At 31.7% G+C, this 16,546-nt stretch overlaps 2 protein-coding genes across 2 annotated transcripts; both read left to right on the top strand.

Annotated features, from left to right (window-relative positions):
* Positions 1–345: 345 nt before the first annotated feature.
* Positions 346–2,718, top strand: LOC111712927 (disrupted in renal carcinoma protein 2 homolog; the record flags this gene model as incomplete). Its single annotated transcript, XM_023487686.1, is given in 4 exon segments — positions 346–404; positions 963–1,064; positions 1,534–1,581; positions 2,615–2,718. Coding segments are annotated over 4 exon segments (302 nt in total), but the record flags the coding sequence as incomplete, so codon positions are not given.
* A 714-nt stretch (positions 2,719–3,432) lies between these two features.
* LOC111712926 (disrupted in renal carcinoma protein 2 homolog) lies at positions 3,433–8,482 on the top strand. Its single transcript, XM_023487684.1, has 5 exons — positions 3,433–3,582; positions 5,342–5,415; positions 5,789–5,891; positions 6,569–6,638; positions 7,741–8,482. The coding sequence occupies exons 1-5, from the start codon at positions 3,483–3,485 to the stop codon at positions 7,793–7,795; spliced, it is 402 nt and encodes a 133-aa protein (XP_023343452.1). The 5' UTR covers positions 3,433–3,482; the 3' UTR covers positions 7,796–8,482.
* The last annotated feature ends 8,064 nt before the right edge of the window (positions 8,483–16,546 follow it).

The raw sequence follows: 16,546 nt of genomic DNA, 5'->3' as shown, positions 1-16,546 counted from the left end.
AGTACTGCATTATTTAAAAAGGTTTAAAGCGTACTTCATTATTAAAAATTATTTTATTTATTGATATTTGGTTTGCGACGATTTATAACCTAAAACTAAATATTTCTAGAAAATATAAAAATTTGTTTTTGTGCATTGTAAAAATAACATTTACAAAGTCTAATGTTCCGAAAGAAATTTCATATATTTATGCATCAAAATTTACTATTTTTTCTATTTCAATATTTCTTTTTTTGAATATTTTGAAGCAAAATCTCAGAAAGCCTAAAAAATTGGAAGCCTCCAAATATGCTTATTTGTGCATGTGAAAACAAAATTTAAAAAAAACAAACTTTTTGTTTCCAGTGTTATCCTCTGCTTGGTTCCCAGCTGAAGAAAGAATTACAGCAACATCGGTAGCTCAGGTAAGAATTGCAACCTCCCATAAGTATATATTGCAACCTTCCATAGGCGTAAACTGTAACCTCCCATAGGTTTCTATTGCAACCTCCCATTAGTATATATGGCAACCTGCCATATTTGAAAACTGCAACCTTCCATTAGTATATATGGCAACCTCCCAAAGGTGTAAACTGCAACCTCCCATAGGTGTATACTGCAACCAACCCAAAGGTATATATTGCAAGTATGTATTGCAACCTCTATCAGTTAAAAATCAACCTTCTATATTTATCTTATATAAGCCATAGCTAAAGAGAATAGAATATATTCTATTATCTTTGGCCATAGCAATGGAAGATATCAGATTGCAAGTTTCTTTACAATGTAAAAGAACTACGCCTTACTCAAATCAAATCTAGCTTTCAATCCTGATGGTGTAAACCTTAGATATTTTAAGCTTAGATTATTTGATTGCACAGAATTAATGATTTAAAATATCTGAAGTCCGCGACATTGGGGTGCAAAAAAAAGTTATAAGAAAATCATTTTCTTCGAAACTATTGGTAACTTCCTTTTACTAGGTGTTTAACGGACTTGGAACAGGAATGTCATTTTTACTGGCAAGTCAGATAGTTACTCCTATAGATGTTTATAGAAACAAGACACATGGAATACCTCCAGCGGTAAATATAGTTACTCCTATAGATGTTTATAGAAACAAGACACATGGAATATCACCAGAGGTAAATATAGTTACTCCTATAGATGTTTATAGAAACAAGACACAAGGTATACCGCCAGCGGTAAATATAGTTACTCCTATAGATGTTTATAGAAACAAGACACGTGAAATACCACCAGTGCAGCGGTAAATATAGTTACTCCTATAGATATCTTTAGAAACAAGACACATGGAATACCTCCTAATACAAGATTTATAAGGTTGTAGTTCTAGATGAAACTCATTATTATCTTTACAACCCGATTTCGTCGACCTTTTATATTTCGTAGAAATAAATTCTCATCTAATTTTGAAATATCAATGGTTTACGCCATCAGGTTGAAAAGATGTAGAAATTAGAAAAATCGAGTTTTGGGACAAAGATTAAATTTCTTTGAAATTTTCCAAATGTTTTTATTTATTTGCTTTAGATTGTGGATGAAATGAAGCTAGATATACAATTGTACATGTACGCACAGGTATGCTATGTACATACACAGTGTGTGGATCAGTTTTTACTTTCAGTTAAAGTTTAAGCTCATTCGAAGTATGTATTTTGAGCCAACAGAGTATTGAAAATTTTCTTTGAAATTTCAGATTCATGAAACCCATTTCAAATCATTTAAAAAAATCAAATGAGACAAATGAGACAGGGCCAAATGACTTGAAACTGATTGCTATCTTTTTTTGTTTGTTTGTTGAATTCAAGATTAGAACAATGCTTAAATTATTTTTACTATTTTTGTTTATTTCTTTTATGTTTCAGGACTGATACATTTTTTTATCGAAATATATCTATATACCCCCTTAATTGTATACAGATCTATATTTTAAAGTCATCAACATTAAACAATTTACAAACCTACTGAGATTGCAAATTCTAGAAAACTTGCAAGGATTATTATTTCATTATTATTATTGTTCATGGGGGTTCAGTGTCAGCATGCTGAGATATTAAATTTAAGACGAATGTACGTACTACGTCCAATATCAATTATTTTTAAAATATCAAAAATAAATGTTGGGTTGGGGTCTCCCCCTCCTCCTCCCCCCCCCCAGGGGAGGGTTCCGAGGACCCAAGAATCCCAAAACTGGGAAAATTTGGAATACTGTAATACTATTAAAATAATAATGTACAAGTTTGTAATTATCTCTCATAAAAAGTTTTTTTGAAATATCTTTTTACCCTGTGACCAAATTTTAAGAATTTGAATATACGACCGGCCTCTCCAATTCATAAAATTCATTCTCCAAACTGACTGAGTCCGAATTTAATGAATTTGAGCCGCATCCTAAATCCGTCAAAAACCGGTTCCAATTGAGCGCCGGCTTAAGTCTTGAAACATTAATATCAATTTTAAGTGGAACCAACCATATTTGAGCCGCGTCTCAAATTTAAGCCGCGGCTCAAATTCTTTAAATTCAGGCTCTGGCTGTTTATGTTTTGTCAAGGTTTGTTTGAGATTGCTTTACACCTGGTTAAAACTTTTTTGTAATATTTTATTATTTTAGGCTATTCCTGCCGGCCTGTTTTTTATCCTCGCCGTTATTTACTTTCCATCCACACCCCAGCACCCTCCCAGTGTTAGGAAAACATTTATTTAATCAAAACAACTAAAAAAGGTTGTCGTTGTAATTTAAAGTAACTCCTTATTTAAAAAAGGGAATGTCCGATTCACAACGGAACCCTAAATCTGATCAATAATGTGGAAGATATCGTTGCTAAATTCTGATAATTTCTCCATTGTTTCCGAAGCAAGCTATGCGCAAGTCACTTTTGAAGAGAAGCCACAGTTGAAAATAAACAGTAAAACAAAGCTTTTAAGAGGACCGCTATAACTTTAGCTGGAGGGTAACTTGATATTAATATATATATATATTAATTGTGCGTTTTTCAGTTTCGTTAAAAATTTAAAATTCGGTTCTTTCGCCTTCATTTCATTTCTAGCAAATAAAAGTCTTTCGTTAGATTTTTTAATTAACAGGTGACGAGTAAAAAATCATCTTCGTTCTCCATCGCTCGTCTTATCGCTAGTATAAGAAAACTTGAGGGAGGGGGCCTGAAATTGCTTAATCTGTTAAACTTTTGTATATATTTCAAGCTTAGACTATTAATTAAAAAACTAAATTGTGTAATTCAGAACGAAATTATTCATATATTCACAAATTCGGTAATTATGAAAAAAGCAAAAAGACAAACCACATTTTGGAAATTGCAGGATTTGGGTTATTTTGTGATTATTGCTAAACAAAAATTAATCACCTGATCAAAGACGACTTCCACGTGTTCTAAATTGTTATAAAAATTCCGTTTTCTCAAGAATATCACTGTATATATAAAGTAAACTGAAACTGTTTAGGACACTTAAAGCTGGTGATCATGGTTCTACTCTCTGTAGCTGGAATAATATTCACATTCCTGGCGCTCATCTCCATAGGGGTCTTCAAATTCAAGCATTTAGTCAACCTTGAGATATCAGGTAGGTTTTATCTCATTTCATAAATTTCTAATATTTAAATAGTGATCAAAATCAAATTTATGTTTAAAGAGACTGTATGAGTAATTTTAAGTGACCCTTCATGCAAAGATGGTAATGCCCGATTCACAACGGTAACCTTGAAACCTTTATCTGATCAATAAATTATTACATATGTGTATCAACCTGCAGTAGAAATGCGCAAGTAACTTTTGTAGAGAAAACCTGACATTTAAAAACATTTAATTATTATTAAATCTGAGCAGGAAATTAATCTATGCATATGAAAGAAGGTCATGGAAGAAAACTATTAGAAAAAATGCGCGTTTAATTGAAAAGACAAGAATTTATATGAACAGACCATTTTTACAGACAAAAAATTTATTTTTCTTGGACAAGGTAAATCATTTCCTTTTTTTCTATGAAATGTCTGTATCTATAAAATGTCTTTATCTATGAAATGTCTTTATCTACAGTGAAACCCTTAATAACGAATACATCGGAAGAATTTATCAAATGTCGTCTTGACAATTTTTCAATGAGTTTTATACTATATTGCGTAATTTTTAGTATTTGCGAAAATAAATAATAAGGTAAATCATTTCCTTTTTTTCTATGAAATGTCTGTATCTATAAAATGTCTTTATCTATGAAACGTCTTTATCTATGAAATGTCTTTATCTATGAAACGTCTTTATATATGAAATGTCTTTATCTACAGTGAAACCCTTAATAACGAATACATCGAAAGAATTTCTCAAATGTCGACTTGACAATTTTTCAATGAGTTTTATACTATATTGCGTAAATTTTAGTATTTGCGAAAATAAATAAATAGCCATGAATATGCGGGAACAGTTTTAAAGAGTTCCATATAATCATTTAATTAAAAAACTAAATATCTGCAACATTCCATTATCAGAAAGTGAAGATGACGACATTTGATGAATTCTTTCGATGTATTCGTTATTAAGGGTTTCACTGTATGAAATTTTCTGTCTGTGAAATGTCTTTATCTATGAAATGTCTTTATCTATGAAATATCCGATTTATGAAATGTCCTAATTATTAAATGTTTATATGTATAGTTATATGATTTTTTTTTTTTAGAATTTCTTTTTATGAAATGTCTCAAGACCCGTATTTCTTCAAGTCCCAGTATAAAATGTTACTAGACAAAATCATTTAAACAATTATTTTATTTAACTCATCAAAACTCATTTTATAAGAACACCTTTTATATAAATTTAAACTCTTAAAATTATAATTAAAAAGCCATAAACAAAAATTGAAGTAAGGAAACAAATTTGAACGCAAAAAGTTGCAACCTCGCAAATTTAGTGAACTTTCTTAACAGTTATAAAAAAAACGCATCGTTTTGTAGTAAAAATAAAAGTTTTTTTTTGGAAGCTCTTAGGGTTTACTTTTAGAGACTCAAGACTCATGATACAGGTTCAAAGAAAGCTTAAAAAAGATTAAAAGGATTAATCAGACAAATTATTAATAACTCAGAAAATGTGGATTCAAAGTTGTATTTTTCTTATTTTTACTTTGCTTAGAATATTGTAATTTACAATTATTGTAACTGATACATTTTCAAAAATGTTAACGTATTTTTTTTAGAAATGTTTCCATTGAAAATTACAAATTGATATTTATTTATCATACCAATGAGCCACTTTTTTCTGGTTTTTGCTGTATTTCCTTACTTTCATTTTAACATTAATCAAATTCAAATGTGTTAATGATTATTTTGTTCTAGTATTTTTGCTTCTACTAGCCGGGAGTAGTCTCGTGGTGGCAAGTATGCCACTTTCTATGGAATTGGCAATGGAGGTAGCCATTTTTTAAAATTCTAAAAATTCCAGCTTTTAGACTTTTTATTGTAATAATTTCTATCAATCCAAAATATTTTTAACAATGTACAAAATAATGAACAAAATCTCAATGTAAAGAAGATATTTAATATTTGTTTATTGAATTATTTTTACGATTTTTAGACCTCATAACTCCTCTAGTTTTTATTTTATAATCAAAATGCTTACCGTAAGCTTCTTTAGTTTTATAAAAATGACAAACCCATGGTTATTCATCAATAGTTTTATAGAAAATTGGGTATGATTTAAAAATTTCTAAAACATATACAAGATACAAACGAAAATGAGATGCGCTTTTCATATCAAACAATCACAATTAATTTTTGTTCTAGGTTTGTTATCCTGCAGCTGAATGCGTGGTGGGGGGTTGGATCTCCATTTGGTTTAACATCAGTAGTGTCGTTTTCCTTTCCTTATTTAATATTCCAGGTTTAGGTAAGGTTTAATATCAGTACTGTCGTCTTCCTTTTCTTATTTAATATTCCAGGTTTAGGTAAGGTTTAATATCAGTACTGTCGTCTTCCTTTTCTTATTTAATATTCCAGGTTTAGGTAAGGTTTAATATCAGTACTGTCGTCTTCCTTTTCTTATTTAATATTCCAGGTTTAGGTAAGGTTTAATATCAGTACTGTCGTCTTCCTTTTCTTATTTAATATTCCAGGTTTAGGTAAGGTTTAATATCAGTACTGTCGTCTTCCTTTTCTTATTTAATGTTCCAGGTTTAGGTAAGGTTTAATATCAGTAATGTCGTCTTCCTTTCCTTATTTAATATTCCAGGTTTAGGTAAGGTTTAACATCAGTAGTGTCTTCTTCCTTTCCTTATTTAATATTCCAGGTTTAGGTAAGGTTTAATATCAGTACTGTCGTCTTACTTTCCTTATTTAATATTCCAGCTTTAGGTAAGGTTTAATATCAGTATATTGGTAATGGCAGCCTAACTTAAATATCGCCAAAATTTATTTTAGGGAAACGAAAATAATAAAAATCGGCAAAACATCGGGCAAAAAATTCCGGAATTGACTCAAATATAATTCTTTTACCTAGACTCAATCAATGTTTAAAACTTTATAAATTTTTCGATATTCAATTTTAAAATTTTGACTTGTGTTTAGGAACCTCCTGGTTGGATTATGTTCTGCCGATCTCTTGTTTTCTTGCCCTGCCTTTCTTTGCGTTGATTAGGTAACTTTCAAATTATCAGAATAGTAATACAGTAAGACCGATACAACTGTGGAATATAAAGACGACATGCAATCAATTTTATGTGTATTTGATGTTGCTGTAAAACAAGTTGAAATGGGTCCGTGTACAATGCACATTTGCTGGATTTTGTATAATTGAACTAAAATATTAGGTGTATTTCTACAGTGAGAACCAGAAAACTCTGGAATAGGAAGACGACTTTTATATTCAAGTTTTTTACTTTAAATAGGCTAATAAACATGTGACCCATTTCTCGTAATAAGTGATCTAATAAGTTATTATCAAACTATTTGCTTTGTTACAACAATAAATACTCTTAATTCTTACTTAAATGTCGTCTGCCTATTCCACAGTTCTTTGGTTCTTACTGTATTACTCAATGTAATAGGGTCCTTTGTATCTAAAGAAAGAGGGCTGTTGGACCCCGGCGAGTTGAAAATGAAACAGATCTATATTAAATTGAAATTAATTAATAGCTGCAGTACAGTTGCTTGGTTTAAACATTAAATTCCTAAACATAAAATATTTTCGCAATGATATGACCGTTGATGCAGTGAAAACCCAATTATAGGCCAAAAAATGTTCAGTGGAAAATTACCCCAGTTGATAAAACTGGTTTATGATACCATGCGCAGTTTATTAAGGTTTGCAAGCATTTTTTTATGCTTATATAATATTTGTTAGAAGCTCACTAAAATATCTATCAGATCAGAAGGGCCAATATTTTTCCATTTACAACTGAACCTAATTTTTTTACATCAAATATCGTCACTTTCTCCCTAAATGGGGTTTTAAAAGCTTGGAAAAAAACGTTAGTTACAGTGATGACCAGAAAACAATGGAATAGAAAGACGACATTTTATCACTACTTAAATGTATTTGATGTTGTAACATAGCAAATAGTTCTACTTTATACACTTCTAAATCACTAATTTAATGATATGGGTCTATTTACTTTGCACAATTGCTGTGTCGCATCTCATGCCCTTTGGACATTTTAAAGTTATAACTTGATTCTAAAAGTCGTCTTCCTATGTTAGAGTTTTCTTGTTATCCCTGTGACCCATTTTTATATTTTCAGAGTTGACTACAAACGAACAGCAGTTGATAACATGGGTTACCAACAAGTTCAATGATTTATGGAAGATCATTGGTATGGAAGATCATTGATCAGATCATTGAAGAGGAAGATCATTGATCAGATCATTGAAATGGAAGTTCATTGATCAGGACATTGGAATGGAAGATCATTGATCAGAACATTGGAATGGAAGATCATTGGAATTGAAAATTCATTGATCAGATCATTGGAATGGACGATCATTTATCAGATCATTGGAAAGGAAGATCATTAATCAGAACATTGGAATGGACGATCATTTATCAGATCATTGGAATGGAAGATCATTGATCAGATCAAATTTGTATGAAAGATCATTGACCAGATCATTGGAATGGAAGATCATTGATCAGATCATTGGAATGAAAGATCATTGACCAGATCATTGGAATGGAAGATCATTGACCAGATCATTGATCAGAACATTAAAATAGAACAAAACAAAATTGAAGATTTGACTTTTAATGACGACCTGAAACTTTCACCTTGGATTTTAGAAGATCTACAAAATAAGACTGATCATAAAATCTATGAAATCTCTTCTTCAAGGGGTTCTGTCGACGTAAAATCAAGGAACCCGACATTTTAAGAAACATATTAATTTCACAAAGCTATCAATAATCATTTTCTTATTATAAATAACGTGTCTTCCTTGTTTTTCTATATGAAAATGATTATTTTCAATTCTCTATACTTAGAGAATTTATCTAGAAAATTTAAATAAATTTATAGAATTTATCTAGAAAATTTAAATATATTTAGAAAATTTATCTAGAAAATTTAAATAAATGTATAGAATTTATCTAGAAAAACAACGATATATTCCTTATTGATAATCATTAGATAGCTAAAGTGTACAGTTGTAAACTTGAGAATTGGGTAATGTAACACTTTAAATTTAGGGTCAGTTGTAATTACGCCAATAGTCCCTTTCATATGAAATTATGGTCTTTTTAAAGAGTTAAAGACGTTAAATTAAGAAGGGATAACATGACGTAATATCAAAAAAATCCTTAATACAGGGTTACCCACAAAGAATAAGATGATAAGCTGAACTCAGATAATATGACACTCCCTGATTACTGGTTGAGTTGGTCTTCTGACTAACAAGATACTATTTTAAACGCTTATTAAATGATCTAGCAAAGAAAGAAATAAGTTTTCAGTTGCATGAAATCGTGATTATAAGGAAACAGACTTGTAAAGAAACTCCATATATGATATAGTCTAGTCTCTGAATTCTTACTCTTTGTTGATAACTCTGTATTTCAAACTTCTTTTCATTATCATAATTGAGAGACGACATGAAAGTCGTCTTCGATTTCTGATATTTAAGGCATGGTATAAAATGAGGCTGTACGTCTTACGAGCTTTTCATAAAGGTGTCTACTTTTCTCGAGTCTTAAAATTTGACAAAGATATCAAATATTAAGACAATTTTGACTTATTAAATATATTCTATTTTGTGTATCGAAGACGATATATTAAAGTCGTCACTTAATTCCCATGCTTATTGGGACACCCTTTTTCGGTTGTTTTATTAATTTTATATTTTAAGTTTAGAGTTACAATATCATATTATTTATTATTTGAGCCCAGTATGTTTCAATAAACATAGCATTTTAGTGATTGGTCTGAAATACCGGGAGGATTACGCATTTTTTTATCACGCCTTTAATATTTGTAAATCTAATACGTCGTAAAGTCGTCCTTCTTATTCTCATGTTTATTGGAACATCTCGTATATCTATGAAAATATTTATTTCAGAAATATAAATTACTATTTATACTCCACTCTTGTAATCTTTATGTAAATAGCTTTAATGTAAATAGTTTTCAGGGGTATACAAGGGGGATCAGTCCCCTCTGGATCAGTGAAATCTATGATTTCCAGGGTTTTCGGGCCCAAATGGGTGCTGATCCCCCCCTCACCCTCTCGTAAAAATGTAAGCCCTACCCCCTGGATAAATGTCTGAGTACGCCCCTGCCATGAGAGAAGTACTAGATGTCATGGGTTAGGTTCGAACAAAATAAGAGGACTGCCCGCTTTAAACTGGTCATGACGTTAGTGATTAATTTATATCATAGGGAGAAAGTTGTATTCCCTAAATTATAAAAGCCGTAGATTTCTGACGAGCTTTCCTTATTTCCCCTGCCATGCAACTCCTACAATCCCGCGGGAAAATCCCCGAGGACGGGAAAACTCCCGTCCTGTTCTCAGCTCCGGATACTACGGCCGCGTATTTACTTCCGCTTAGGACTGAGGTTGTCAAATTTGATGTTTAGAGGCCGGGGATAGATTCTAGAGGTTGAATTTCACAGAAATGACGAGGCAAAATGTCGTCTTGAAGGATAACAAATGGAAATGTCTCTTATAAGATAGATAAATAAAAATTTGATATGACATCACTGATTATAGAGGCGAGAGTAAAGTCCTACTAGGTTTTGATCTATCTGTCTTAGGAGACGACCTTTTCTGTACATTGAAGCATTTCGAGAGTTACTTATTATACTTCGTTGGATGCCATTTACCATGAACAAAAAACGAAATCTTTGTTTTTGGGTGGAAAAAAATCATTGGAAACAACTAGGTTACCCTTTAAATTTGAATCATGAAAAATTTAGTTTTTCATTAATAAACGCATGACAACTTACGTTGCCCCTTTTAATTCAATTCTTTTAACTATCAATGCCATAAGAAATTTAATTTTCTCTGAATTAGTTGAGAATTTGCGAGTCAGGGAAGTTCGTAGTAAGATTTTGACTCCACTGGACTTGGAGACCACCGGAAGGGAATTCATTTTCACTGTTGAGATTCAGATGTATATCCAGGGAGTTAATAAATCCACTGTAGGGATTCAGATGTATATCCAGGGAATTTATAAATCCACTGTAGGGATTCAGATGTATATCCAGGGAGTTAATAAATCCACTGTAGGGAATCAGATGTATATCCAGGGAGTTTATAAATCCACTGGAGGGAATCAGATGTATATCCAGGGAGCTTATAAATCCACTGGAGGGAATCAGATGTATACCCAGGGAGTTAATAAATCCTGTGTAGGGATTCAGATGTATATCCAGGGAGTTAATAAATCCACTGTAGGGATTCAGATGTATAATCCAGGGAGTTAATAAATCCACTGTAGGGATTCAGATGTATATCCAGGGAGTTAATAAATCCTCTGTAGGGATTCAGATGTATATCCACTATCCAGGGAGTTAATAAATCCACTGTAGGGATTCAGATGTATATCCAGGGAGTTAATAAATCCACTGTAGGGATTAAGATGTATATCCAGGGAGTTTATAAATCCTCTGTAGGGATTCAGATTTATATCCAATTATCCATGGAGTTTTTAATTCCACTGGAGGGATTCAGATATCCTTCCTAGTGGTTTATAATTCCACTGTGGGGATTCAGATATCCTTCCTAGGGGTTTATAATTCCACTGGAGGGATTCAGATATCTGTCTAGGGGGTTTATAATTCCATAATCGTTTTCAGGTTGGTTCGTATTTGCTGAATATGATCTGTTTAAACCTACTACTTTTATACAAAATTGTATAATTTTGACACAGTTTTGACACAGATGTTCTCTTGACATGAACATCAGATAGATCTCTGATATGTATAGTTCAACGCCTGAGATTCTCAGGTTTCATCCTATACCCTTTTAATTTTTCCTTTACAGTCCCTTTAGAACTCATGTATTTTCCCCAATTTTGCATTAAAAGAAAATAAAAAGATTCTTGACAAAATGGGAGTAAAATTTATTTTTGAAGAGGAAACATTTTTTATTTAGAAAATATAAACCCCTGACATGCACCTATTACACATACTGTCATAAACAAACATGGAGCCATCAATATTACAAAATTCTTTAGATCCAACTTTTAAGATAATGTTTTGTATTCAACCTAATTACAGAATACAGAGGAGAGGGTTCTGGGACAAAAAGGGGTTTGATTCCTTGAGTTCAGATTCATGGCAAGATATTGGTTGCTTTTTATTCCTTTTCTTCCTTTGATTGGGTTGAGATTAGGATCAGTAATAAATACAAATTCTTTCAAGGGTTTACATTACACCAGGTTTTTATCAAATAGTTAAACTAGACTTGATAAACGATAGGGCCGGGCCGAGGATGGGAGGGGTTATCATATTTTGATAGGGGGGGGGGGCCGTGCGACAGCTGTCAATCGTTTCCTCTTCTTTTTTGTACATTTAATAATAATATTATTGAAAGATTACGGGAATTTCCCTTTTTTAATTGGTGGATTTTCACAAAAATTTTTAAATCTATTGTTTAAACAGTTTTCTATATCAAGCAGCAATAAACCTAAACCTTTCTTGGAGCCATGTAACCGTGAGTTTCGGCCTGAATCGGTTCAGCCGTTTTGACGTTTTCGGGTATGTACATGCAAACCAAAACCAGCAGATAAAAAAATAGGTAGATAGAGATGACATTATTCTGTGTTTTACTGGACCAACAAGAAAATGGCTAAACTAAGTTTCATTCAGTAAATATAGGTTTGTACATTGTAGATGCTGGTGGTCCCCTTCTCCTTTCTCTCTAATTAGAGATGGCCATCTTTTAAACATTAGAGCTTTCTTTAATTTTTTAACAAATATATTTCAGTGTTTAAACTTTACATTTTATTAAAAAAGAATTAAACTAAACATAATGTTTCACGGCTCATGACGATCTTCTATATATATATATATATTTATATCCAATTCCATTTTGCTTTTATTACATAAGGCAACATTTTCTCTCTGGCCAAATATTTGAACCAAAATTATTTTTAAATCGTTTTGAAAAATCGTTTTTGTTAATAACCTAGATCAGAGGCAGGAAAAATAGCAAATGCTGCAAAAAAAACTGATTAAACATCGGACTTCGGATTTTTCAAGAGCACGGTCCTGAAAGCAAAAAAGTTTAAAATCGTCCAACAATTTGACAAAACTGTGCCCATACCTACTTTCTAATCTTCAGTTTTAATCTGCTTCTCATCCAACCAACCATTGTTTACTATAATGCAATCAGATTTAATCAGAAAATGTTAAATGTTACACTTTCTTCATTCACATCTTGTAAATAGGTCTCTCAGATCAGTTTAGCTAACTAACCAAATTTCCATTATCTCAATCCGAAGTTTAGATCCGACTTGGTTAGTTTTGTCGATGTGATTTAACGATTTTTAAATTAGACTAAATAGAAAAATTAGTCCCGATATATCTCAAGACTCGAGCCTTAGTAGTCTCAATGACAGCTTAGTCTTGAGACTAATTTTTTCCCAAATTTTTTGAAATCTAAATAGTAACAAATACCTTTTGTTTCCCCAAAATAAGATTTGAATACACTGAAATTTAGTGAAAGGCAACAAACTTATTTAGTGGTTGACATGAAAATATCCTGATAATTTTATAGAAGGAACTGAGTCTTTGCCACAAAATCATTATTCTAATGCCTTCATCTTTGCAACCTGAAGGCGTAAACCTTTGATATTCCAAACTTAGATTTGTTATATAACAGAATCCATAGTTTGAAATGTTTAAGGTCTACAACATTATAATATTAGGGATTAGAAAATTAGAGTTTGTGACAAAGACTCAATTCCTTAATAAATATGTTTAAGTAAAAAAACACATGTAGCAACCAAGTGACTTCTAAGATATTTATTTAATATCTTCTGCATGAAAAGTCTATATTAAATGTATTTACTTGATAATAATTGTATCAAAATCATCTTTTTAATAAAAATCATTTTAAAGATATTTTTTTAAAAGAAAATTGCATGGTTACCGATTGAACATGAGCCTCTCCCTCACCTCCCCACGCTCCCTTGCCACCAAGTACACTCCCTCTTTCATGTACCCCCCCTCCCCCCATATTCTCCACATACCCATACATCTTTACTCTATCTATACATACATACGGAAGAATAAGAGGTAGTGTTTTTGCCTATGTGTGGTTTTAACTTTTATTAATATACGCTGCTCTCAAAAGAAACAATTTTAAAGACGACTGTACGGAAATTATTTTGACATTTATAGTTCCTGGCAGCTGTAAAAGTGATTCCTTATTCGTCAACTCTTCCAGTAAACAGTTGCAAGAAAACATCAAATTCAATCTTCAAATATAAAGATGTTCAGTGGCCGAATTTAAAGAATTTGAGCCGCGGCTTAATTATGGTTGGTTTCACTTAAAATTGTATCAAATGTTTCAAGATTTAAGCCGGCGCTCAATTTAAACCGGGTTTTGGCGGATATAAGCCGAGACTTGAAAGTCTTGAAAATCTTATTTTACTTTTAGATACATTACAGAACAAAATAAAATATATTCCAATAAAAGATTTTTTCTATTAAAATCAATACAACGAAAATTTAAATGAATAGTTGTTAAAAAGTCGTAAATATTGCATACAATACCAGAGATTCCGGAAAGTGCACTTGCATACATACCTGGATTGAAAATAAAGTAACAATTATTGCAAAGTTGCAAAATCATGACAATCCAGCTTGCAATTATAAACATTCACAAACGCCAAGGAATTTATTAACTTTTATTCTCAAAGGGACTGCATGTGTAATTTCAAATGATACTCTATGTCAAGATGGCAATGTCAGATTCACAACTGCCTTTAAACATGTGAATTTTATTTCAATGTTTATAATTTGGAAAATTGATTGTTTTCAAAAATGATTTGCGCATTTTTACAGTGCAGAAATTATTAGAATTAAAAACTAATAAGCCTGTTATTGATCATTATTGATCATAAAAAGGTGACATGAGTTCGAATTTAATGAATTCAAGCCGCGTCTCGAATCCGTCAGAAACCGGTTTCAATATGAGCGCCGGCTTAAATCTAGAAACATTGAAAACAATTTTAAATGGAATCAACTATATTTGAACCGCTTCTCAAATTTAAAGGGACTGTAAAGGAAAAGTGAAAGGGGGTATAGACTGAAAGCTAATCACTTTAGCTCTCGATGAAAGTCATAGCTGATGTTCCTATCTCGAGAAATTGATATACAACTTTGTCAAATTTATACGAAAATTAATAAAAATACAATTTTGTATAAAAGTAGTAGGTTTAAAAAGATCAAATTCAGCAAATAAGCAACCAATTTGAAAACGATGATATCCCAGAGAAAGCTAATTGTAAATTAGGTTTACTTGTATATTTGTTATTTCTATTTTTAATAGATTTCATTCATAATATTATTTATACGTCCGTATTACTTGACCAGAAATTCCACCAATGGCAGCGCAGTAAAGTGGTCACGTGATACAGGCGGAGACACGTGATCAGTATACTGCTCTGCCATTGGTGATAGTTCTGGTCACGTGATTTAAGTTTAAGATTTTCTAAATTTTACATATATGAANTGTGAATCAGTTAAAGGTTTAAAGGATACTGTTGTGAATCAGTTTAAGGTTTAAAGGTTACTGCTGTGAATTAGATAAAGGTTTAAAGGATACTGTTGTGAATCGGGCATTGTCATCTTTGCATGGATGATCCCTTTAAGTAATTTCAGACAATGGTTTTAAATCATCTTTAAAGAGACCATTGACTTAATGCCAAGTGACCCTGCATGTTCTACTGAAAATTACAGTTGAAAATAATGTCACACTAGATGTGAAAACAATATTGATGTTCAAGCCAAACCAGGAACTGTGACCTGTATTTGGATTAGTTTTATATAAAAAAATTGCTGATTTCCAATTCCCCTGGTTCTAAAGAAAAATGAGTTTATGCAGCAGTGACAAGGAAGGATCAGTAGAAATAAATGTCAAACTAAAGTAAAAGTTTAAAATTGAAATAAGGTTAAGAAAAAGACCAAGGGAGGAGGGGGGAGGATCGGTTAAAGAGTTGAAAAAGGATGAAATATGGAAGAAGAGGGGAATGAGAGAAAAAGCGGGTGAAGAGTTGAAAAAGGGATGAAATATGGAAGAAGAGGGGGGGGGGAGATGAGGAGGTAAAGTAGGGAGAACATCAGAAACCATGAAATTAAAAAACAGACATTTACACATTTTAGAAACGTTAACACATGTTTTCTACCCTCTGTTGAAGTCTAGTGTTCACAGTTTTTCAACAAAATGAAAACAATTTGCATTTTTAGAAATATTGTAGTTTACAAAAATGTAGAATAATTTACAGAATATATTTAAATGAATAGAATTTAGCGTTTGCATAAATTTTAATTATCAAGACATTTGCATAAATTATTTCAGGAAATAAGTTTTGTTTTTAAAGATGAAAGAACAAATTTTGTAGTTTACATAAACAACAAAATATATTTAATTTAAAAATTCATCAAAAATAAAAAAAAATTTATTCTACAAATGAAGGGACCCGTGAAAACCTCAAGTCAGCCAAAGTTTAGCTTAAGTTATGCAGAATTGATAAACTGAAAGTTAATAACTCTCTTAACTGTAAAACCTGTCTATGCGGGCTAAAATGGTCAACAATCTAGTCATACCCCAAAATGGAAAGGATGGAGTTTCATACCCCCTCTGTATGATATCCCCTATCATTAATCATTTGAAAATTTGTCTGCCCTCGTCTGTCTGTTTTTAGCAGCTGCAGCTGCTTGCTGACAGCTTGGACAGCTTGACGGTCAATATATGTTTAAGCTAACTTATCTAGGCTATTTTTGCCACCAAATTCCTGCATTTTTAAAGGGACTCCGGACGTAATTTCAAGTGTCTATTCCTATATTCGACGCTAACCTTTAAACCTCAAATATGAATGAGATAAAC

Source organism: Eurytemora carolleeae, unplaced genomic scaffold, assembly GCF_000591075.1.
Source record: "Eurytemora carolleeae unplaced genomic scaffold, Eaff_2.0 scaffold669, whole genome shotgun sequence".
Classification (NCBI taxonomy): Eukaryota; Metazoa; Arthropoda; class Copepoda; order Calanoida; family Temoridae; genus Eurytemora; species Eurytemora carolleeae.
This window is presented reverse-complemented; position numbering and strand designations above follow the sequence as displayed.

Coding starts and splice junctions, on each gene's coding strand:
- LOC111712926 (XM_023487684.1), top strand. CDS start 3,483: ATGGTTCTACTCTCTGTAGCTGGAATAATATTCACATTCCTGGCGCTC. Junction 3,583..5,341: donor AGTCAACCTTGAGATATCAG/GTAGGTTTTATC, acceptor ATTTTGTTCTAG/TATTTTTGCTTCTACTAGCC. Junction 6,639..7,740: donor CCTTTCTTTGCGTTGATTAG/GTAACTTTCAAA, acceptor TTATATTTTCAG/AGTTGACTACAAACGAACAG.